The 22,825-nt window shown below is 45.4% G+C and overlaps 1 protein-coding gene across 1 annotated transcript in view; it reads right to left on the minus strand.

The window, feature by feature from the left end:
- Positions 1-19,618: 19,618 nt before the first annotated feature.
- The window catches only part of LOC134608282 (fucolectin-1-like), an 80,160-nt gene continuing 76,953 nt past the window's right edge, over positions 19,619-22,825 (minus strand). Inside the window, exon 6 of the mRNA XM_063450980.1 lies at positions 19,619-20,964. Within this exon, the coding sequence (XP_063307050.1) occupies positions 20,796-20,964 (169 nt within the window). The 3' untranslated portion in view covers positions 19,619-20,795. The remainder of the gene's footprint in view (positions 20,965-22,825) is intronic.

Here is a 22,825-nt window from a genome sequence, read left to right on the forward strand (position 1 = left end):
TTGTATAAATCAGGTAGGCAGGTTAAAGCAGAGATGTAGGTTATCCAGGTTGGTATGGTGCAGGGTTGTATAAATCAGGAAGGCAGGTTAAAGCAGAGATGTAGGTTATCCAGGTTGGTATGAAGCAGGGTTGTATAAATCAGGTAGGCAGGATAAAGCAGAGATGTAGGTTATCCAGGTTGGTATGAAGCAGGGCTGTATAAATCAGGTAGGCAGGTTAAAGCAGAGATGTAGGTTATCCAGGTTGGTATGAAGCAGGGTTGTATAAATCAGGTAGGCAGGTTAAAGCAGAGATGTAGGTTATCCAGGTTGGTATGAAGCAGGGTTTTATAAATCAGGTAGGCAGGTGAAAGCAGAGATGTAGGTTATCCAGGTTGGTATGAAGCAGGGTTGTATAAATCAGGTAGGCAGGTTAAAGCAGAGATGTAGGTTATCCAGGTTGGTATGGTGCATGGTTGTATAAATCAGGTAGGCAGGTTAAAGCAGAGATGTAGGTTATCCAGGTTGGTATGAAGCAGGGTTGTATAAATCAGGTAGGCAGGTTAAAACAGAGATGCAGGATATCCAGGTTGGTATGAAGCAGGGTTGTATAAATCAGGTAGACAGGTTAAAGCAGAGATGTAGGTTATCCAGGTTGGTATGAAGCAGGGTTGTATAAATCAGGTAGACAGGTTAAAGCAGAGATGTAGGTTATCCTGGTTGGTATGAAGCAGGGTTGTATAAATCAGGTAGACAGGTTAAAGCAGAGATGTAGGTTATCCAGGTCGGTATGAAGAAGGGTTGTATAAATCAGGTAGACAGGTTAAAGCAGAGATGTAGGTTATCCTGGTTGGTATGAAGCAGGGTTGTATAAATCAGGTAGGCAGGTTAAAGCAGAGATGTAGGTTATCCAGGTTGGTATGAAGCAGGGCTGTATAAATCAGGTAGGCAGGTTAAAGCAGAGATGTAGGTTATCCAGGTTGGTATGAAGCAGGGCTGTATAAATCAGGTAGGCAGGTTAAAGCAGAGATGTAGGTTATCCAGGTTGGTATGAAGCAGGGTTGTATAAATCAGGTAGGCAGGTTAAAGCAGAGATGTAGGTTATCCAGGTTGGTATGGTGCAGGGTTGTATAAATCAGGTAGGCAGGTTAAAGCAGCGATGTAGGTTATCCAGGTTGGTATGAAGCAGGGCTGTATAAATCAGGTAGGCAGGTTAAAGCAGAGATGTAGGTTATCCAGGTTAGTATAAAGCAGGGTTGTATAAATCAGGTAGGCAGGTTAAAGCAGAGATGTAGGTTATCCAGGTTGGTATAAAGCAGGGTTGTATAAATCAGGTAGACAGGTTAAAGCAGAGATGTAGGTTATCCAGGTTGGTATGAAGCAGGGTTGTATAAATCAGGTAGGCAGGTTAAAGCAGAGATGTAGGTTATCCAGGTTGGTATGGTGCAGGGTTGTATAAATCAGGTAGGCAGGTTAAAGCAGAGATGTAGGTTATCCAGGTTGGTATGAAGCAGGGCTGTATAAATCAGGTAGGCAGGTTAAAGCAGTGATGTAGGTTATCCAGGTTGGTATGAAGCAGGGTTTTATAAATCAGGTAGGCAGGTTAAAGCAGAGATGTAGGTTATCCAGGTTGGTATGAAGCAGGGCTGTATAAATCAGGTAGGCAGGTTAAAGCAGAGATGTAGGTTATCCAGGTTGGTATGGTGCAGGGTTGTATAAATCAGGTAGGCAGGTTAAAGCAGAGATGCAGGTTATCCAGGTTGGTATGAAGCAGGGTTGTATAAATCAGGTAGGCAGGTTAAAGCAGAGATGTAGGTTATCCAGGTTGGTATGAAGCAGGGTTGTATAAATAAGGTAGACAGGTTAAAGCAGAGATGTAGGTTATCCAGGTTGGTATGAAGCAGGGTTGTATAAATTAGGTAGGCAGCTTAAAGCAGAGATGTAGGTTATCCAGGTTGGTATGAAGCAGGGTTGTATAAATCAGGTAGGCAGGTTAAAGCAGAGATGTAGGTTATCCAGGTTGGTATGAAGCAGGGTTGTATAAATCAGGTAGGCAGGTTAAAGCAGAGATGTAGGTTATCCAGGTAGGTATGAAGCAGGGTTGTATAAATCAGGTAGGCAGGTTAAAGCAGAGATGTAGGTTATCCAGGTTGGTATGAAGCAGGGTTGTATAAATCAGGTAGGCAGGTTAAAGCAGAGATGTAGGTTATCCAGGTTGGTATGGTGCAGGGTTGTATAAATCAGGTAGGCAGGTTAAAGCAGAGATGTAGGTTATCCAGGTTGGTATGGTGCATGGTTGTATAAATCAGGTAGGCAGTTTAAAGCAGAGATGTAGGTTATCCAGATTGGTATGAAGCAGGGTTGTATAAATCAGGTAGGCAGGTTAAAGCAGAGATGCAGGTTATCCAGGTTGGTATGAAGCAGGGTTGTATAAATCAGGTAGACAGGTTAAAGCAGAGATGTAGGTTATCCAGGTTGGTATGAAGCAGGGTTGTATAAATCAGGTAGACAGGTTAAAGCAGAGATGTAGGTTATCCTGGTTGGTATGAAGCAGGGTTGTATAAATCAGGTAGACAGGTTAAAGCAGAGATGTAGGTTATCCTGGTTGGTATGAAGCAGGGTTGTATAAATCAGGTAGACAGGTTAAAGCAGAGATGTAGGTTATCCAGGTCGGTATGAAGAAGGGTTGTATAAATCAGGTAGGCAGGTTAAAGCAGAGATGTAGGTTATCCAGGTTGGTATGAAGCAGGGTTGTATAAATCAGGTAGACAGGTTAAAGCAGAGATGTAGGTTATCCAGTTTGGTATGAAGCAGGGCTGTATAAATCAGGTAGACAGGTTAAAGCAGAGATGTAGGTTATCCAGGTTGGTATGAAGCAGGGTTGTATAAATCAGGTAGGCAGGTTAAAGCAGAGATGTAGGTTATCCAGGTTGGTATGGTGCATGGTTGTATAAATCAGGTAGACAGGTGAAAGCAGAGATGTAGGTTATCCTGGTTGGTATGAAGAAGGGTTGTATAAATCAGGTAGGCAGGTTAAAGCAGAGATGTAGGTTATCCAGGTTGGTATGAAGCAGGGCTGTATAAATCAGGTAGGCAGGTTAAAGCAGAGATGTAGGTTATCCAGGTTGGTATGAAGCAGGGCTGTATAAATCAGGTAGACAGGTTAAAGCAGAGATGTAGGTTATCCAGGTTGGTATGAAGCAGGGTTGTATAAATCAGGTAGGCAGGTTAAAGCAGAGATGTAGGTTATCCAGGTTGGTATGGTGCATGGTTGTATAAATCAGGTAGGCAGGTTAAAGCAGAGATGTAGGTTATCCAGATTGGTATGAAGCAGGGTTGTATAAATCAGGTAGGCAGGTTAAAGCAGAGATGCAGGTTATCCAGGTTGGTATGAAGCAGGGTTGTATAAATCAGGTAGACAGGTTAAAGCAGAGATGTAGGTTATCCAGGTTGGTATGAAGCAGGGTTGTATAAATCAGGTAGACAGGTTAAAGCGGAGATGTAGGTTATCCAGGTTGGTATGAAGCAGGGTTGTATAAATCAGGTAGACAGGTTAAAGCAGAGATGTAGGTTATCCAGGTTGGTATGAAGCAGGGTTGTATAAATCAGGTAGGCAGGTTAAAGCAGAGATGTAGGTTATCCAGGTTGGTATGAAGCAGGGTTGTATAAATCAGGTAAGCAGGTTAAAGCAGAGATGTAGGTTATCCAGGTCGGTATGAAGAAGGGTTGTATAAATCAGGTAGACAGGTTAAAGCAGAGATGTAGGTTATCCAGGTTGGTATGAAGCAGGGTTGTATAAATCAGGTAGACAGGTTAAAGCAGAGATGTAGGTTATCCAGGTTGGTATGAAGCAGGGCTGTATAAATCAGGTAGACAGGTTAAAGCAGAGATGTAGGTTATCCAGGTTGGTATGAAGCAGGGTTGTATAAATCAGGTAGGCAGGTTAAAGCAGAGATGTAGGTTATCCAGGATGGTATGAAGCAGGGTTGTATAAATCAGGTAGGCAGGTTAAAGCAGAGATGTAGGTTATCCAGGCTGGTATGAAGCAGGGTTGTATAAATCAGGTAGACAGGTTAAAGCAGAGATGTAGGTTATCCAGGTTGGTATGAAGCAGGGCTGTATAAATCAGGTAGACAGGTTAAAGCAGAGATGTAGGTTATCCAGGTTGGTATGAAGCAGGGTTGTATAAATCAGGTAGGCAGGTTAAAGCAGAGATGTAGGTTATCCAGGATGGTATGAAGCAGGGTTGTATAAATCAGGTAAGCAGGTTAAAGCAGAGATGTAGGTTATCCAGGTCGGTATGAAGAAGGGTTGTATAAATCAGGTAGACAGGTTAAAGCAGAGATGTAGGTTATCCAGGTTGGTATGAAGCAGGGTTGTATAAATCAGGTAGACAGGTTAAAGCAGAGATCTAGGTTATCCAGGTCGGTATGAAGCAGGGTTGTATAAATCAGGTAGACAGGTTAAAGCAGAGATGTAGGTTATCCAGGTTGGTATGATGCAGGGTTGTATAAATCAGGTAGACAGGTTAAAGCAGAGATGTAGGTTATCCAGGTTGGTATGAAGCAGGGCTGTATAAATCAGGTAGACAGGTTAAAGCAGAGATGTAGGTTATCCAGGTTGGTATGAAGCAGGGTTGTATAAATCAGGTAGGCAGGTTAAAGCAGAGATGTAGGTTATCCAGGATGGTATGAAGCAGGGTTGTATAAATCAGGTAGACAGGTTAAAGCAGAAATGTAGGTTATCCAGGTTGGTATGAAGCAGGGCTGTATAAATCAGGTAGACAGGTTAAAGCAGAGATGTAGGTTATCCAGGTTGGTATGAAGCAGGGTTGTATAAATCAGGTAGGCAGGTTAAAGCAGAGATGTAGGTTATCCAGGATGGTATGAAGCAGGGTTGTATAAATCAGGTAGACAGGTTAAAGCAGAGATCTAGGTTATCCAGGTCGGTATGAAGCAGGGTTGTATAAATCAGGTAGACAGGTTAAAGCAGAGATGTAGGTTATCCAGATTGGTATGAAGCAGGGTTGTATAAATCAGGTAGGCAGGTTAAAGCAGAGATGTAGGTTATCCAGGTTGGTATGAAGCAGGGCTGTATAAATAAGGTAGGCAGGTTAAAGCAGAGATGTTGGTTATCCAGGTTGGTATGAAGCAGGGTTGTATAAATCAGGTAGGCAGGTTAAAGCAGAGATGTAGGTTATCCAGGTTGGTATGAAGCAGGGCTGTATAAATCAGGTAGGCAGGTTAAAGCAGAGATGCAGGTTATCCAGGTTGGTATGAAGCAGGGTTGTATAAATCAGGTAGGCAGGTTAAAGCAGAGATGTAGGTTATCCAGGTTGGTATGAAGCAGGGTTGTATAAATCAGGTAGGCAGGTTAAAGCAGAGATGTAGGTTATCCAGGTTGGTATGAAGCAGGGTTGTATAAATCAGGTAGACAGGTTAAAGCAGAGATGTAGGTTATCCGGGTTGGTATGAAGCAGGGTTGTATAAATCAGTTAGGCAGGTTAAAGCAGAGATGCAGGTTATCCAGGTTGGTATGAAGCAGGGTTGTATAAATCAGGTAGGCAGGTTAAAGCAGAGATGTAGGTTATCCAGGTTGGTATGAAGCAGGGTTGTATAAATCAGGTAGGCAGGTTAAAGCAGAGATGTAGGTTATCCAGGTTGGTATGAAGCAGGGTTGTATAAATCAGGTAGGCAGGTTAAAGCAGAGATGTAGGTTATCCAGGTTGGTATGAAGCAGGGCTGTATAAATCAGGTAGACAGGTTAAAGCAGAGATGTAGGTTATCCGGGTTAGTATGAAGCAGGGTTGTATAAATCAGTTAGGCAGGTTAAAGCAGAGATGTAGGTTATCCAGGTTGGTATGAAGCAGGGTTGTATAAATCAGGTAGGCAGGTTAAAGCAGAGATGTAGGTTATCGAGGTTGGTATGAAGCAGGGTTGTATAAATCAGGTAGGCAGGTTAAAGCAGAGATGTAGGTTATCCAGGTTGGTATGGTGCATGGTTGTATAAATCAGGTAGGCAGGTTAAAGCAGAGATGTAGGTTATCCAGGTTGGTATGAAGCAGGGTTGTATAAATCAGGTAGGCGGGTTAAAACAGAGATGCAGGTTATCCAGGTTGGTATGAAGCAGGGTTGTATAAATCAGGTAGACAGGTTAAAGCAGAGATGTAGGTTATCCAGGTTGGTATGAAGCAGGGTTGTATAAATCAGGTAGACAGGTTAAAGCAGAGATGTAGGTTATCCTGGTTGGTATGAAGCAGGGTTGTATAAATCAGGTAGACAGGTTAAAGCGGAGATGTAGGTTATCCAGGTCGGTATGAAGAAGGGTTGTATAAATCAGGTAGACAGGTTAAAGCAGAGATGTAGGTTATCCTGGTTGGTATGAAGCAGGGTTGTATAAATCAGGTAGACAGGTTAAAGCAGAGATGTAGGTTATCCAGGTTGGTATGAAGCAGGGCTGTATAAATCAGGTAGGCAGGTTAAAGCAGAGATGTAGGTTATCCAGGTTGGTATGAAGCAGGGCTGTATAAATCAGGTAGGCAGGTTAAAGCAGAGATGTAGGTTATCCAGGTTGGTATGAAGCAGGGTTGTATAAATCAGGTAGGCAGGTTAAAGCAGAGATGTAGGTTATCCAGGTTGGTATGGTGCAGGGTTGTATAAATCAGGTAGGCAGGTTAAAGCAGAGATGTAGGTTATCCAGGTTGGTATGGTGCAGGGCTGTATAAATCAGGTAGGCAGGTTAAAGCAGAGATGTAGGTTATCCAGGTTGGTATGGTGCAGGGTTGTATAAATCAGGTAGGCAGGTTAAAGCAGAGATGTAGGTTATCCAGGTTGGTATGAAGCAGGGTTGTATAAATCAGGTAGGCAGGTTAAAGCAGAGATGTAGGTTATCCAGGTTGGTATGAAGCAGGGCTGTATAAATCAGGTAGGCAGGTTAAAGCAGAGATGTAGGTTATCCAGGTTGGTATGAAGCAGGGTTGTATAAATCAGGTAGGCAGGTTAAAGCAGAGATGCAGGTTATCCAGGTTGGTATGAAGCAGGGTTGTATAAATCAGGTAGGCAGGTTAAAGCAGAGATGTAGGTTATCCAGGTTGGTATGAAGCAGGGTTGTATAAATAAGGTAGACAGGTTAAAGCAGAGATGTAGGTTATCCAGGTTGGTATGAAGCAGGGTTGTATAAATTAGGTAGGCAGCTTAAAGCAGAGATGTAGGTTATCCAGGTTGGTATGAAGCAGGGTTGTATAAATCAGGTAGGCAGGTTAAAGCAGAGATGTAGGTTATCCAGGTTGGTATGGTGCAGGGTTGTATAAATCAGGTAGGCAGGTTAAAGCAGAGATGTAGGTTATCCAGGTTGGTATGAAGCAGGGTTGTATAAATCAGGTAGGCAGGTTAAAGCAGAGATGTAGGTTATCCAGGTTGGTATGAAGCAGGGCTGTATAAATCAGGTAGGCAGGTTAAAGCAGAGATGTAGGTTATCCAGGTTGGTATGAAGCAGGGTTGTATAAATCAGGTAGGCAGGTTAAAGCAGAGATGCAGGTTATCCAGGTTGGTATGAAGCAGGGTTGTATAAATCAGGTAGGCAGGTTAAAGCAGAGATGTAGGTTATCCAGGTTGGTATGAAGCAGGGTTGTATAAATAAGGTAGACAGGTTAAAGCAGAGATGTAGGTTATCCAGGTTGGTATGAAGCAGGGTTGTATAAATTAGGTAGGCAGCTTAAAGCAGAGATGTAGGTTATCCAGGTTGGTATGAAGCAGGGTTGTATAAATCAGGTAGGCAGGTTAAAGCAGAGATGTAGGTTATCCAGGTTGGTATGAAGCAGGGTTGTATAAATCAGGTAGACAGGTTAAAGCAGAGATGTAGGTTATCCAGGTTGGTATGAAGCAGGGTTGTATAAATTAGGTAGGCAGCTTAAAGCAGAGATGTAGGTTATCCAGGTTGGTATGAAGCAGGGTTGTATAAATCAGGTAGGCAGGTTAAAGCAGAGATGTAGGTTATCCAGGTTGGTATGAAGCAGGGTTGGATAAATCAGGTAGGCAGGTTAAAGCAGAGATGTAGGTTATCCAGGTTGGTATGAAGCAGGGTTGTATAAATCAGGTAGGCAGGTTAAAGCAGAGATGTAGGTTATCCAGGTTGGTATGGTGCATGGTTGTATAAATCAGGTAGGCAGGTTAAAGCAGAGATGTAGGTTATCCAGATTGGTATGAAGCAGGGTTGTATAAATCAGGTAGGCAGGTTAAAGCAGAGATGCAGGTTATCCAGGTTGGTATGAAGCAGGGTTGTATAAATCAGGTAGGCAGGTTAAAGCAGAGATGTAGGTTATCCATGTCGGTATGAAGAAGGGTTGTATAAATCAGGTAGACAGGTTAAAGCAGAGATGTAGGTTATCCTGGTTGGTATGAAGCAGGGTTGTATAAATCAGGTAGACAGGTTAAAGCAGAGATGTAGGTTATCCAGGTCGGTATGAAGAAGGGTTGTATAAATCAGGTAGGCAGGTTAAAGCAGAGATGTAGGTTATCCAGGTTGGTATGAAGCAGGGTTGTATAAATCAGGTAGACAGGTTAAAGCAGAGATGTAGGTTATCCAGGTTGGTATGAAGCAGGGCTGTATAAATCAGGTAGACAGGTTAAAGCAGAGATGTAGGTTATCCAGGTTGGTATGAAGCAGGGTTGTATAAATCAGGTAGGCAGGTTAAAGCAGAGTTTTAGGTTATCCAGGTCGGTATGAAGCAGGGTTGTATAAATCAGGTAGACAGGTTAAAGCAGAGATGTAGGTTATCCAGGTTGGTATGAAGCAGGGTTGTATAAATCAGGTAGGCAGGTTAAAGCAGAGATGTAGGTTATCCTGGTTGGTATGAAGCAGGGTTGTATAAATCAAGTAGACAGGTTAAAGCAGAGATGTAGGTTATCCAGGTCGGTATGAAGAAGGGTTGTATAAATCAGGTAGGCAGGTTAAAGCAGAGATGTAGGTTATCCAGGTTGGTATGAAGCAGGGTTGTATAAATCAGGTAGACAGGTTAAAGCAGAGATGTAGGTTATCCAGGTCGGTATGAAGAAGGGTTGTATAAATCAGGTAGGCAGTTTAAAGCAGAGATGTAGGTTATCCAGGTTGGTATGAAGCAGGGTTGTATAAATCAGGTAGACAGGTTAAAGCAGAGATTTAGGTTATCCAGGTCGGTATGAAGAAGGGTTGTATAAATCAGGTAGACAGGTTAAAGCAGAGATGTAGGTTATCCAGGTTGGTATGAAGCAGGGTTGTATAAATCAGGTAGGCAGGTTAAAGCAGAGATGTAGGTTATCCAGGTTGGTATGAAGCAGGGTTGTATAAATCAGGTAGGCAGGTTAAAGCAGAGATGTAGGTTATCCAGGATGGTATGAAGCAGGGTTGTATAAATCAGGTAGGCAGGTTAAAGCAGAGATGTAGGTTATCCAGGTTGGTATGAAGCAGGGTTGTATAAATCAGGTAGACAGGTTAAAGCAGAGATGTAGGTTATCCAGGTTGGTATGAAGCAGGGTTGTATAAATCAGGTAGGCAGGTTAAAGCAGAGATGTAGGTTATCCAGGATGGTATGAAGCAGGGTTGTATAAATCAGGTAGGCAGGTTAAAGCAGAGATGTAGGTTATCCAGGTTGGTATGAAGCAGGGTTGTATAAATCAGGTAGACAGGTTAAAGCAGAGATGTAGGTTATCCAGGTTGGTATGAAGCAGGGTTGTATAAATCAGGTAGGCAGGTTAAAGCAGAGATGTAGGTTATCCAGGTTGGTATGGTGCAGGGTTGTATAAATCAGGTAGGCAGATTAAAGCCGAGATGTAGGTTATCCAGGTTGGTATGAAGCAGGGTTGTATAAATCAGGTAGGCAGGTTAAAGCAGAGATGTAGGTTATCCAGGTTGGTATGGTGCAGGTTGTATAAATCAGGTAGGCAGGTTAAATCAGAGATGTAGGTTATCCAGGTTGGTATGAAGCAGGGTTGTATAAATCAGGTAGGCAGGTTAAAGCAGAGATGTAGGTTATCCAGGTTGGTATGGTGCAGGTTGTATAAATCAGGTAGGTAGGTTAAAGCAGAGATGTAGGTTATCCAGGTTGGTATGAAGCATGGTTGTATAAATCAGGTAGGTAGGTTAAAGCAGAGATGTAGGTTATCCAGGTTGGTATGAAGCAGGGCTGTATAAATCAGGTAGGCAGGTTAAAGAAGAGATGTAGGTTATCCAGGTTGGTATGAAGCAGGGTTGTATAAATCAGGTAGGCAGGTTAAAGCAGAGATGTAGGTTATCCAGGTTGGTATGGTGCAGGTTGTATAAATCAGGTAGGCAGGTTAAAGCAGAGATGTAGGTTATCCAGGTTGGTATGGTGCAGGTTGTATAAATCAGGTAGGCAGGTTAAATCAGAGATGTAGGTTATCCAGGTTGGTATGAAGCAGGGCTGTATAAATCAGGTAGGTAGGTTAAAGCAGAGATGTAGGTTATCCAGGTTGGTATGAAGCAGGGTTGTATAAATCAGGTAGGTAGGTTAAAGCAGAGATGTAGGTTATCCAGGTTGGTATGAAGCAGGGCTGTATAAATCAGGTAGGCAGGTTAAAGAAGAGATGTAGGTTATCCAGGTTGGTATGAAGCAGGGTTGTATAAATCAGGTAGGCAGGTTAAAGCAGAGATGTAGGTTATCCAGGTTGGTATGGTGCAGGTTGTATAAATCAGGTAGGCAGGTTAAATCAGAGATGTAGGTTATCCAGGTTGGTATGAAGCAGGGCTGTATAAATCAGGTAGGCAGGTTAAAGCAGAGATGTAGGTTATCCAGGTTGGTATGAAGCAGGGTTGTATAAATCAGGTAGGCAGGTTCAAGCAGAGATGTAGGTTATCCAGGTTGGTATGGTGCAGGGTTGTATAAATCAGGTAGGCAGGTTAAAGCAGAGATGTAGGTTATCCAGGTTGGTATGAAGCAGGGCTGTATAAATCAGGTAGGCAGGTTAAAGCAGAGATGTAGGTTATCCAGGTTGGTATGAAGCAGGGCTGTATACATCAGGTAGGCAGGTTAAAGCAGAGATTCAGGTTATCCAGGTTGGTATGAAGCAGGGCTGTATAAATCAGGTAGGCAGGTTAAAGCAGAGGTGTAGGTTATCCAGGTTGGTATGAAGCAGGGCTGTATAAATCAGGTAGGCAGGTTAAAGCAGAGATGTAGGTTATCCAGGTTTGTATGGTGCAGGGCTGTATAAATCAGGTAGGCAGGTTAAAGCAGAGATGTAGGTTATCCAGGTTTGTATGGTGCAGGGCTGTATAAATCAGGTAGGCAGGTTAAAGCAGAGATGTAGGTTATCCAGGTTGGTATGGTGCAGGGTTGTATAAATCAGGTCGGCAGGTTAAATCAGAAATGTAGGTTACCCAGGTTGGTATGGTGCAGGGTTGTATAAATCAGGTAGGCAGGTTAAAGCAGAGATGTAGGTTATCCAGGTTGGTATGGTGCAGGGTTGTATAAATCAGGTTGGCAGGTTAAAGCAGAGATGTTGGTTATCCAGGTTGGTATGGTGCAGGGTTGTATAAATCAGGTAGGCAGGTTAAAGCAGAGATGTAGGTTATCCAGGTTGGTATGAAGCAGGGTTGTATAAATCAGGTAGGCAGGTTAAAGCAGAGATGTAGGTTATCCAGGTTGGTATGAAGCAGGTAGGTAGGATGCAATGCAGGTTCTCTCACAGGAGCTAGGATCTGTAGTCTTTGTATGAACACCAACTTCAATGTAAAGGCCTCCTGCTTTGTTGGGTGTGGCCATTTATAGCAGACTTTATCACATATGATACAGGTGAGTATGAGATGACTAGTGGCAAGGGAGGACACAAGGGAGGAACTGCATTTAAAGGGAAAAGTCTTGCTGGTCAGTATAGGAACCTGACAGGCTGCGTGGCTGTCTTTCGTATGCACGAACATGTAGGAATTGAGTTGGCGGCCATCTTGGTCACATGAACGCAGGCAGCGGTGTTTGGTTGTCGGGTGCATGGAACTAAAATCAGGGCACTCTATCTCATGAAAACAGTAACAATTGTGGTGAATAAATCCCTAAATAAATAGGTGCTACTATCACCTTTGTGGGCCACACTAACCACAACAAAGTGAATATATAAATTACATATGGTAAGAGGTATAGAATTTACATAAAATACATTTAAAAAATGCACATAAATACATAAGAAAAAAGGGGATGAGATCTTATTTTATTATCTTTTCTCTCACTTAGTTAATAAATTGATTAATTTTGAAATCTAAATTTTACCCTTTTGGTACCATTGTGTCTAATTCGAAAATCCATTTAATTTCTCTTAAACCTAAAATGTAGTCATTATCTCCTCCTCTCCAATGGACTTTAGTTATATCTATCCCCATGAATTCTATTCCATTTGGGTTTCCATCGTGGACCTCTAAAAAAGAGGTTCACGATGGAAACCCCATATTTTTCTGTACCTGGAGATAATTGAGTTTGTACAGTTCCTGACTCAATTATCTCTCAGGCATAGGGGAGGAGTTTACTGTGTGTATAAATTCTGAAGCTTTGCCTGCATTAAACAGATCTCCTCCCAGCATTAATTCTCGGCTATATACTGGCTATAATTACTGTTATAGCGCTAAACTCTAAAGGAGAGCTTTAACCACTGGATGCTGGATCCAGGACCCTGGTCCAGGGTGGGAAGAGACGGCAAGACCCAAGCCAAGCTGCGACGGCTAGGGGCTGAAAGTGCTTATGGTTTCCCAGCGATAGCTAGGAAGCATGTTTGGCGGAGGTACCCAGTCGGGGTACCAGGCGGTCCGCCACATCTGGTGGCAAAAGTGAGATGGCTTCCTAGCAAGTGGGGAAGCATCCCGGGGACACTGGAATGCCGTATGGAATACTGGCAAGAGGGATAGCGCTAGCATCTGTGTGGCGTCCATATCAGCAGAGGAACTCAGGAGGATGGAGTGAGATAGCCCCTGGGCAGCATCCCCTATACGAGGAAGAGTTCAACTGGCGACTTCAGAACACCTTGACACAAGAGGATGTTCCTATCTCAGAATAGGGCATACTGGACTGGAAGGATGCCATTCGGAAGGAGCTCTGGTACGAGACCCTGGAAGACATTCAGGTTTGGCAGAAAGAGAGAGCCTTCCAAGCTAAGGGGGTGGCCATTGGAGGAGTGGGTGACGGAACTGGGGACCTTGTCTGGAAGAAGCTGTGGCCTGACGTGGTTTACAGGGCATTAGAGTGGTACGCAGCCCGGCATGACCATTGGATGGTTGATTATAGTGTGCCAGAGGGTGAGGACAATAATGGCCCTGGCCTGTTGTGGGAGGCCTTTGAGGAGGACATCGAGTTTAGAAATTCATCAAAGTTTTGGCTCTGGGACATACACAGTACCAGGGAAGCCCACCATGGAAAATGGGAGCTGGAGCAGGATTATCAACGCCTGCTCAGCTCGGTTCAGCGGCAGTGTACCCTGCAGGAAGAGAAGACAACCAGTCCCTCTTCCCAACCACTGGAGTTACAGGTAGTAGAGACAGCTGGTCTCACTCCCCAGCTGCAGTGTACCTTGCAGGGAGTGGAGACAACCAGTCTCACTCCCCAGCTGCATTGTACCCTGCAGGGAGAGGAGAAAACTGGTCTCTCTCCCCAAACACAGCTGGAGTTACAGGGAGTAGAGACAATGGGAGTAGAGACAGTGTACCCTGCAGGGAGAGGAAACAACCAGTCCCTCTCCCCAACAGAAGCAAGCATCACTGGGAGTGGAGACAACTTTTCTCCGTCCCCAGCGGCAACTAGCATCACTCGAAGTAGAGACAACTGGTATCACTTCCCAGCATCAGCAGGCATCTTTGGGAGTGGAGACAATTGGTGTCACTCCCCAGCGGCAGAGTGCATCACTAGGAGTGGAGACAACCAGTCTCATTCCCCAGCAGCAGTGTACCCTGCAGGGAGAGGAAACAACCAGTCCCTCTCCCCAACAGAAGCAAGCATCACTGGGAATGGAGACAACTTTTCTCTGTCCCCAGCGGCAACTAGCATCACTCGAAGTAGAGACAACTGGTCTCACTTCCCAGCATCAGCAGGCATCTTTGGGAGTGGAGACAATTGGTGTCACTCCCCAGCAGCAGTGTCCCCTACAGGGAGTGGAGACAACCGGTCTCACTCCCCAGTGGCAGTGCCTAGAATCAGGGATGACAGACACTACACCCACGACAAATTGGACCTACCATGGCAGAGCATGGCACAGGAGGCTACCAGGTTAGCTAGTGTCACATCCTGTTCCTGTCTGCGGATCATTTCTGGCCTTGGCTTCTGATATCCAGTACTCTTTTTACAATTCTTGTTTAGTTTTTCTTGTTTTTTTCTGGTTCTCTATTCTATGTCTGGTTTTCTTTATGCTGGGTATTCTGGGTTCATTCCTTCTTTCTGTTCCTGGAATTCCCAGTCTCCTGGATTCCTTTAAATGTTTGTTTTTTTTGTTGCCACCCCTGTTCCTTTGCCATTTATAACTTTTTGTTTCAGTCTGTTCCTGCTAGCAGTGGTCTCATTCCTCTGCTCCTTTCCTTGCAGGCAAGTACTGTGTTTTATTGTTGTACTTTTAGTCATGCATATCTAGGCAGTTGGGACCCACTGTAATTGGAGTACTTTGGTGCAGTGGTGGGCTGCATACATCTTGGGCTGCCATTTATGTATGTCTAAATCTCCAATGTTTATTACATATATAGTACTTAGTTATGTCTCCTCTTGTTTTGCCTTGTATATCTTGTCTTGTTTTATTTTGTCTTGTATTCCCAGTTCATGTACAGTTCTGTCCTGCCCTGTCCATGCCCTGTTCTTGTTTCCCTCATGTATTGTGTACATGTTCTGGGTTCTTCTAGTCTTGTCTTGTTAGGTGTCTATTCTAGTCTTATACATATCTGCATATTATCAAGCTCCTGGGATCCGCAGAAGCTGCATCAGGGCCCTGGTACCTGGCCGCACAAACCCCGGTGCTCAACACCGGGGGGTTTGTGGTTACCCTACACCAGACCCCGATTGTTAATATCCACACTGACTCCTACCACCATCAGGCACACATGGGGTCCCGGTCTCCGGACCGCCACCCGTGACAGCTATTTGTTTTTGGGTGGGCTTCTCGACTAACTCAGATACAGACCGGCAGGAGGTCTGGTACCTGGTTAGTCTTCCCTTGGGGGGGAGATGTGTGGCAAAGATGCCTCTGCCATGAGCTCCTGGAGGAGCCTGCTGGCTAGCCTCCTGCCCAAAGACTATGGGCCATGTAAAAGACGTTTTAAAAAGACTTGATCGGGGAGTTTCCCTGTACTGCTCGGGAACCGAACAAACCCAGGAAGTGCGGACCACCTCTGTGCTAGTTAACCTTGTTGCCCCCCTATTGACACCTTAATAACCAATTCACACCTCAATGTTCGACTTGGGTGGCCGTCGTTCGTATGCACGAACACGTGGGAACTGAGTTGGCGGTTATCTTGTCCGCAAGAACGCAGGCAGTGTTGTTTGGTTGTCGAGTGCATGCAGGGGCGGACTGACCGGTCGGGCACTTCGGACATGGTCCGAGGGCCCGGCCGGGAGGGGGGCCCGCCATCAGGGGGCCCGGCCGCCCCTTTAAATGCTGCAGCCGCCTGAGCGCTCTCTTAAGAGCGCTCAGGCGGCTGCAGCTTCTCACCTCCCCTCCCCGTAGCGTGGCCGAGCTGCTCTGCGTCCGCGGTGCAGGCCGGAGTTATAGGAAGGTGCACACACACTGAGTGTGCACCTTCCTGTCAGTCCGGCCGGGTACAGGAAACAGAAACTCCTGTTCCGCGCGGAACAGGAGTTTCTGTTTCCTGTACCCGGCCGGACTGACAGGAAGGTGCACACTCAGTGTGTGTGCACTTTCCTATCAATCCGGTCGGCACCGCGGACGCAGAGCCTCTCGGCCACGCTACGGGGAGGGGGTAAAAAGAGAGAGGGAGGGAGGGGAGGAGGGGGGGGGAGTTAAAAGAGAGAGGGGGAGGGGGGGTTAAAAGAGAGAGGGAGGGGGGGTTAAAAGAGAGAGAGAGGGGGGGTTAAAAGAGAGAGGAAGGGGGGGGTTAAAAGAGAGAGGGAGGGGGGGTTAAAAGAGAGAGGGAGGGGGGTAAAAAGAGAGAGGGAGGGGGGTTAAAAGAGAGAGGGAGGGGGGGTTAAAAGAGAGAGGGAGGGGGGGTAAAAAGAGAGAGGGAGGGGGGTAAAAAGAGAGAGGGAGGGGGGTTAAAAGAGAGAGGGAGGGGGGGTTAAAAGAGAGAGGGAGGGGGGTTAAAAGAGAGGGGGGGTTGTTAAAAGAGATGGGTTAAAAGAGAGAGGGAGGGGGGTTTAAAAGAGGGAGGGGGGTTTAAAAGAGGGAGGGGGGTTAAAAGAGAGAGGGAGGGGGGGTTAAAAGAGGGAGGGGGGTTAAAAGAGGGAGGGGGGGTTAAAAGAGGGAGGGGGGGGTTAAAAGAGAGAGGAGGGGTTAAAAGAGAGAGGGAGGGGAGGTTAAAAGAGAGAGGGGAGGTTAAAAGAGAGAGGGGGGGTTAAAAGAGAGGGGGGGGGTAAAAAGAGAGAGGGAGGGGGGTAAAAAGAGAGAGGGAGGGGGGTAAAAAGAGAGAGGGGAGTAGGGGGGGTAAAAAGAGAGAGGGAGCGGGGTAAGAAGAGAGAGGGAGGGGGTAAGAAGAGGGAGGGGGGGTAAGAAGAGGGAGGGGGTAAGAAGAGAGAGAGGGGGTAAGAAGGGAGGGGGGAGTAAGAAGAGGGGGAGGGGGAGTAAAAGAGGAAGGGGGAGTAAGAAGAGGGGGAGGGGAGAGTAAGAAGAGGGGGTAAGAAGAGGGGAGATTAAGAAGAGAGGGGGGGAGTAAAGGGGGTAAGAAGAGGGGAGGGGGGAGTAAAAAGAGGAAGGGGGAGTAAGAAGAGGGGGGAGGGGGGTAAGAAGAGGGGGGAGGAGGGTAAGAAGAGGGGGGAGGGGGTAAGAAGAGGGGGGAGTAAGAAGAGGGAGGAGTAAGAAGAGGTGGGAGTAAGAAGAGGGGGAGGGGGAGTAAGAAGAATGGGAGAGTAAGAAGGGGGAGTAAGGAGAGGGGGAGGGGGGAGTAAGAAGAGGGGAGAGTAAGAATGGGGGTAAGAAGAGAGTGGGAGTAAGAAGGGGGTAAGAAGAGGGGGAGGGGGGGTAAGAAGAGGGGGAGGGGGGAGTAAGAGGAGGGCAATTGCCCCCTCCCCTGTCCGCAGGCACCGTGCGGGCAGCCGGCAGGGGAGGGTGGAAGAGAGGACCCGGGAGCTCAGCCTGCAGCTCCTCTGGGTCCTTCTTGCGCGAGCACAGATCGTTGCCGCGGTTACCACGGCAACGTTACGGCTCTTGCAAGAGTAAACTCTAGCCCTGGAGCTACGGGCTAGAGTTCACTCTCAACACTGTGACCACCAGGTATTCCTGGTGGTCGCAGTGGTGAGAGTGAACTTTAGCCCCATAAACACACTGCCCCCACACCATACACATTCACACACTGCCCCCCATACACACACACTGCCCCCACACACACCATACACACACACTGCCCCCACACACACCATACACATTTACACACATTGCCTCACACACACACACATACACTGCCCACCCATACACACACAGCCCCCCATACTAACATTGCCACACACATACACAGCCCCCTCGTACACACATTGCCCCACACACCCTACACATTCACACACTACACCCCCTCACACACACTGAACCTTTCACACAGACTGCACCCCTTACACATTGCACCACTGCTCCTATACCCTACTACAGCCTCATATCCCAGCAGACCCCAGGTAAGTTGTCAAACTGTTCTTAAACGGTTTGACTACTTACTCTGGGAGGGGGGCCCGGCCCTCCTGGCACCATAACGACTACACAGAGTAGTAGTGGTTATTGTGCATGGATTATTTCTTTAAATAATCTACGAGTGCCCCAGTAGCCAGCAAGCCAGCCAACCCACAGGCCAGCCAGCCCACAGGCTGGCCAGTAGACAGCCAGCCAGTCTACAGGCCACCAGTTAGGCTTAAAGCCAGCAACCCCACAGCCTGCCAACCGCAGCCAGCAAGCCACAGCCTGCCAGCCAGCAAGCCACAGCCTGCCAGCCGCAGCCAGCAAGCCCACAGCCTGCCAGCCGCAGCCAGCAAGCCCACAGCCTGCCGGCAGTAGCCAGTAAGCCCACAGCCTGCCAGCAAGCCCACAGCCTGCCAGCCGCAGCCAGTAAGCCCACAGCCTTCCAGCAAGCCCACAGCCTGCCAGCCGCAGCCAGCAAGCCCACAGCCTGCCGGCAGTAGCCAGCAAGCCCACAGCCTGCCAGCAAGCCCACAGCCTGCCAGCCGCAGCCAGTAAGCCCACAGCCTTCCAGCAAGCCCACAGACTGCCAGCCAGCAACAGTAATTAAGGTAAGAGGAGCCAACTTGGCCTAGGTATCAGCTATGTTGTGTTGCTATATTGTGAATAGGAACCAGATTGTTGGAGAGACCCCCCTCCAGGCCCCATTAGACTCCATTGTAGTCTCTAATGGGACCTGGAGGAAATTCTTTCTAACACACTCTCTAAAGGACACTGAGATAGCCTCTGCTAGAATGCTCCCCCCCTCCATGGCCCATTAGCCCTCAATTGTAGTCTCTACTGGGGCCTGGAGGCGACTGTTTCCAGCAGGGACACTGAGATGGCCTCTGTTAGAAAGACCCCCTTCCAAGCCTGTTAGACTCCATTGTAGTCTCTAATAGGGCCTGGAGGGGATTCTTTCTAACACACTCTCTAAAGGACACTGAGATAGCCTCTGCTAGAAAGACCCCCCTCCATGGCCCATTAGCCCTCAATTGTAGTCTCTACTGGGGCCTTGAAGGGATTATTGCACTTTTGTTCCTTGTGTCTAAAGATTGTGTAGGGTGTGGCTGGAGGCGGTGCATGGAGGCGGGACATGGGTGGCGCTTGCTGCGGAGTATGGGTGGGGCCTGTAAGGGGGCCCTTGATTTATTTTGCCCGGGGGCCCTGAGGGTTCTCAGTCCGCCCCTGAGTGCATGGAACTAAAATCGGGCACTCTACCTTGCGAACACCGCTGAACTTCCATCATCGCCTGTGTTCGTTTCCTTACATCTTAGAAGAGCACTGTGTAGTGAAATCATTTGCAGGGATTAGGTGAACAATCTCTACATAACAGCTATGGTATATGTTCGGTATATTGTTCGGTTTTAGACTCTCAAAAATTGACCGACCGCTACCACTTTTCCTTTGGAACTATTTTGGGCATAAGCCACGTGTGCGGTTGATCAAAAGTTTTCTTCCATGGAAAATCCAAACCACTGAACTGATCTGAGTCATTTTTGGATATGATGGTCACTCAGATCAGGGCTATCCAGAGATTTGAGGTGTTTCCATGGATTTTGGGGGTACTTTGGAGTGTTGTGAAATTGTGTGTTTTTTGGTACCTGGGGATAATTGAGTTTGTACAGTTCCTGACTCAATTATCTCTCAGGCACAGGGGAGGAGTTTACTGTGTGTATAAATTCTGAAGCTTTGCCTGCATTAAACAGATCTACAGCTGTTAATCTCACAGGTGTGTAGTCTCCAGGCTGAGATTCTGTGCGAGTCGCACACATTTACCCGTTATTGTGTATTACAGAACCAATGACAAGACACAGAAAGATGAGATATCATTTATTTTCCAAACAGAGAAGTACAGGTTAATTAGGCAAGCATTAGCATTATATTTATTAAACCCACAGAACGAGTAAGAACCAAAACCACAACAGAAATATGGTAATAGGAGAATCTATTATTTATGACTTAAATCCAGTATTTCTGGCCCATTTCCTGCAGCTATTTATCTTAATGGTCTCATTGCAACCTATGAGTAAATGTGATATATTACACTGGGGCCATTACTGCACTATCACTGAGTCATTACTGGGTCATTACTGGGCCATCATGCACTATCACTGGGCCATTACTAGGTCATTATTGGGCCATCATGCACTATCACTGGGCCATTACTATGTCATTATTGGGCCATCATGCACTATCACTGGGCCATTACTATGTCATTATTGGGCCATCATGCACTATCACTGGGCCATTACTAGGTCATTATTGGGCCATCATGCATTATCACTGGGCCATTACTGCGCTATCACTAAGCCATTACTGTGCCATTACTGCACTATTATTGGGCCGTTACTGCGCTACTGTGTTATTACGCTATTACTGGGCCATTACTGCGCTATCACTGGGCCATTAATAGGTTATAACTGGGCTATAATAGGACTATTACTGGGCCATTACTGCATTATTACTGGGCCGTTACTGCGCCATCACTGGGCCGTTACTGCGCCATCACTGGGCCGTTACTGCGCTATCACTGGGCCGTTATTGCGCCATCACTGGGCCATTACTGCGCTATCACTGGGCCATTACTAGGTTATTACTGGGCTATGACTGGACTATTACTGGGCCATTACTGCATTATTACTGGGCCGTTACTGGGTTATTATTAGGGCACTATTAATGGGTTATTACTGGGATATAACTAGGTATCAGTTCTGGTGACATATTTTGTTTCATTGTTATTACCTTGATTGGAATGGGTACCATATAACAGTCCCAGTTGCCATTTTGTTAGACTGATCTACTTGTGAGAATGACCACAGTCAATCACAGCTTAGTCTACCCACCAATTAGCATTTACTGGGAAGGTCCCTAAACTCTGTGGGATATAAAAAGATACATTGTTGCATACGCGGAAACATGAGCATTTATGCAGATATTGACCATTTAAATTGTAGCCAAAGCGAGTTCTGTAATGGCAGAAAGGACCAGTCATGGCTAACTTGTTGAGTCATGCTCTGTTTCAATGAAAAGTCCATAAACCTCCACTTGACACAGTGTTAGATACTCAGCACGGCCGGGGATGGTCACAGTGACGTAGCGTCCCAACGCTCCTTGGCAAGGAATGGGGAGTCTGGTTTGCGATAGGTCTGTGATGGTGCCACATCTAAAGAAGAAACAACATTATGATTTAGAAAGGATTGTATAATAACCTTCCAAAAAGGTCATAATTTTACTCACAAATTAAATATACAATTCTTTTGAAATACTGGTAGAGGCAATACATTTCCCGGCAGAAATTCTACATGTAACTTGTCTTGTCCACCTGTTTGTCATATTATGTAACAGCAAGTATCAGTCTGTGAATTCCTGATCTCTATGGCATGGAGAGGGTTAAAGGTCATAAACTCAGGATCTACGTGCAGGATGATTGCCGAACAAATCCTATTAACCAGATCGCTAACATCTTATTTTCATTTACCCATCACAAAAATTTGAAAAATCAACCCAAAAACAGTTGCACTTTGTTGATGAATTTAATAAAAGACTAGCAGGGTGATTTACTAAAGTTAGAATTATTGAGAATTCAAAGTGAATTTAAAATATAGGGCCAAAGTAATTGAACTGGAAGTACAGATGACTTGGAGAATATTTCCATTTTGACCATAAAGGAACTTTATAGAGTTAGGAACAAATATGTATCCCTAACGCTATAGTGCATTAGTCACTGTTAAGGTGAACGGGCCGGCGTTTCAAGGGTTAAAAAGGTCGTTTATTTCCCCCCAGCCAGGGAAGCTCCAGCTGTTGCCTGAGGTCATTGAGATTGATTATCTCAACCAATGTGCAGCAAAATGTTACGCTGTGCTAGTCAGACGATCTCTCTGAGACCATCTGATTGAAGGTGCTGCTATTTCGGCAAAGTGCCTCTAGTGGCTGTCTGTATGATAGACACTAGAGGCAGCTTATTCCTGCAAAGAAAACATGAATTGCAATAAATCTGAATCAAGTTTCCTAATGCTCACTATTATTGGTTGGTAAAGAGCTTTGTAAACAAAGGTGGAACCTGTCATATTGGTTTGTTAGAGGAATGGTAATATCACTTCCTCAAAACCAGGAAATCCAGGTTTGAATCCCGGTCAGACTACCTCACCATCAAGTATCTCTCGGCAAGACACCTAATGATATAAAAGAATATCAATAAATTCAATACCGCACTCAATATCAAAACTTTGTTAAAAAAAAGAGTTGAGAGTCAATTGATATATATGCAAACAAAGGAAATTTAATTTATTATACAAATTCTATATATAAATTCATAATTCATGGGTAAGCAATCTGATAATATCCTTATAAATTCATAAATTTTATAAACTTCATCGTATATACATCCCAGAGTATGTACAATTATTTACAATCTATGTACATAATATGAATGGAGTTCGACAGTTCATTGGTATTTTCAGGTGGATCCACCACTGAATAATTCTTTATATTAGGAGTGATCCATATGCTTCTCAGAAATGCAAAAAATAATAAAAAATAAAAACTGTAGACAAAAGAGAAAAAATAAGAAATATAAAATATAAAAAAAGAATTAAAAGAAACAGGACCAAAAGGAAAAAAGTCAAAATAACAAAAAATTTGGCAAAAATTTAGATAATAAATAGTTCAATGTATATATAATGAAAAAAAGGGAGAAAAAACAAAGAAAAAGTTGGTTGGGTCTCACCAATTGAGGATTGCAATCCCAAGCTCCCAATAATCCAACAATAGTAGTAGGATGTCCAATGGTTTTGAAAAAGTCCCTTTATCTGTCAACTGAGGAACCTGCACTGAGTATATCCGGTATCAGAACCCCTTCATGTCGTTCGGCTGTGCTGGGCATGTATCACTGCTTAGCTGCTCTTACCCACTTCCTGCTCAATCCATGACTGCTGTGCGTCCTGCTCAATCCAAGACTGATGGGCACTGCTTAGCTGCTCCTACCCACTTCCTACTCAATCCATGACTGCTGTGCGTCCTGCTCA

This window comes from Pelobates fuscus, chromosome 4 (genome assembly GCF_036172605.1).
Source record: "Pelobates fuscus isolate aPelFus1 chromosome 4, aPelFus1.pri, whole genome shotgun sequence".
Lineage (NCBI taxonomy): Eukaryota > Metazoa > Chordata > Amphibia > Anura > Pelobatidae > Pelobates > Pelobates fuscus.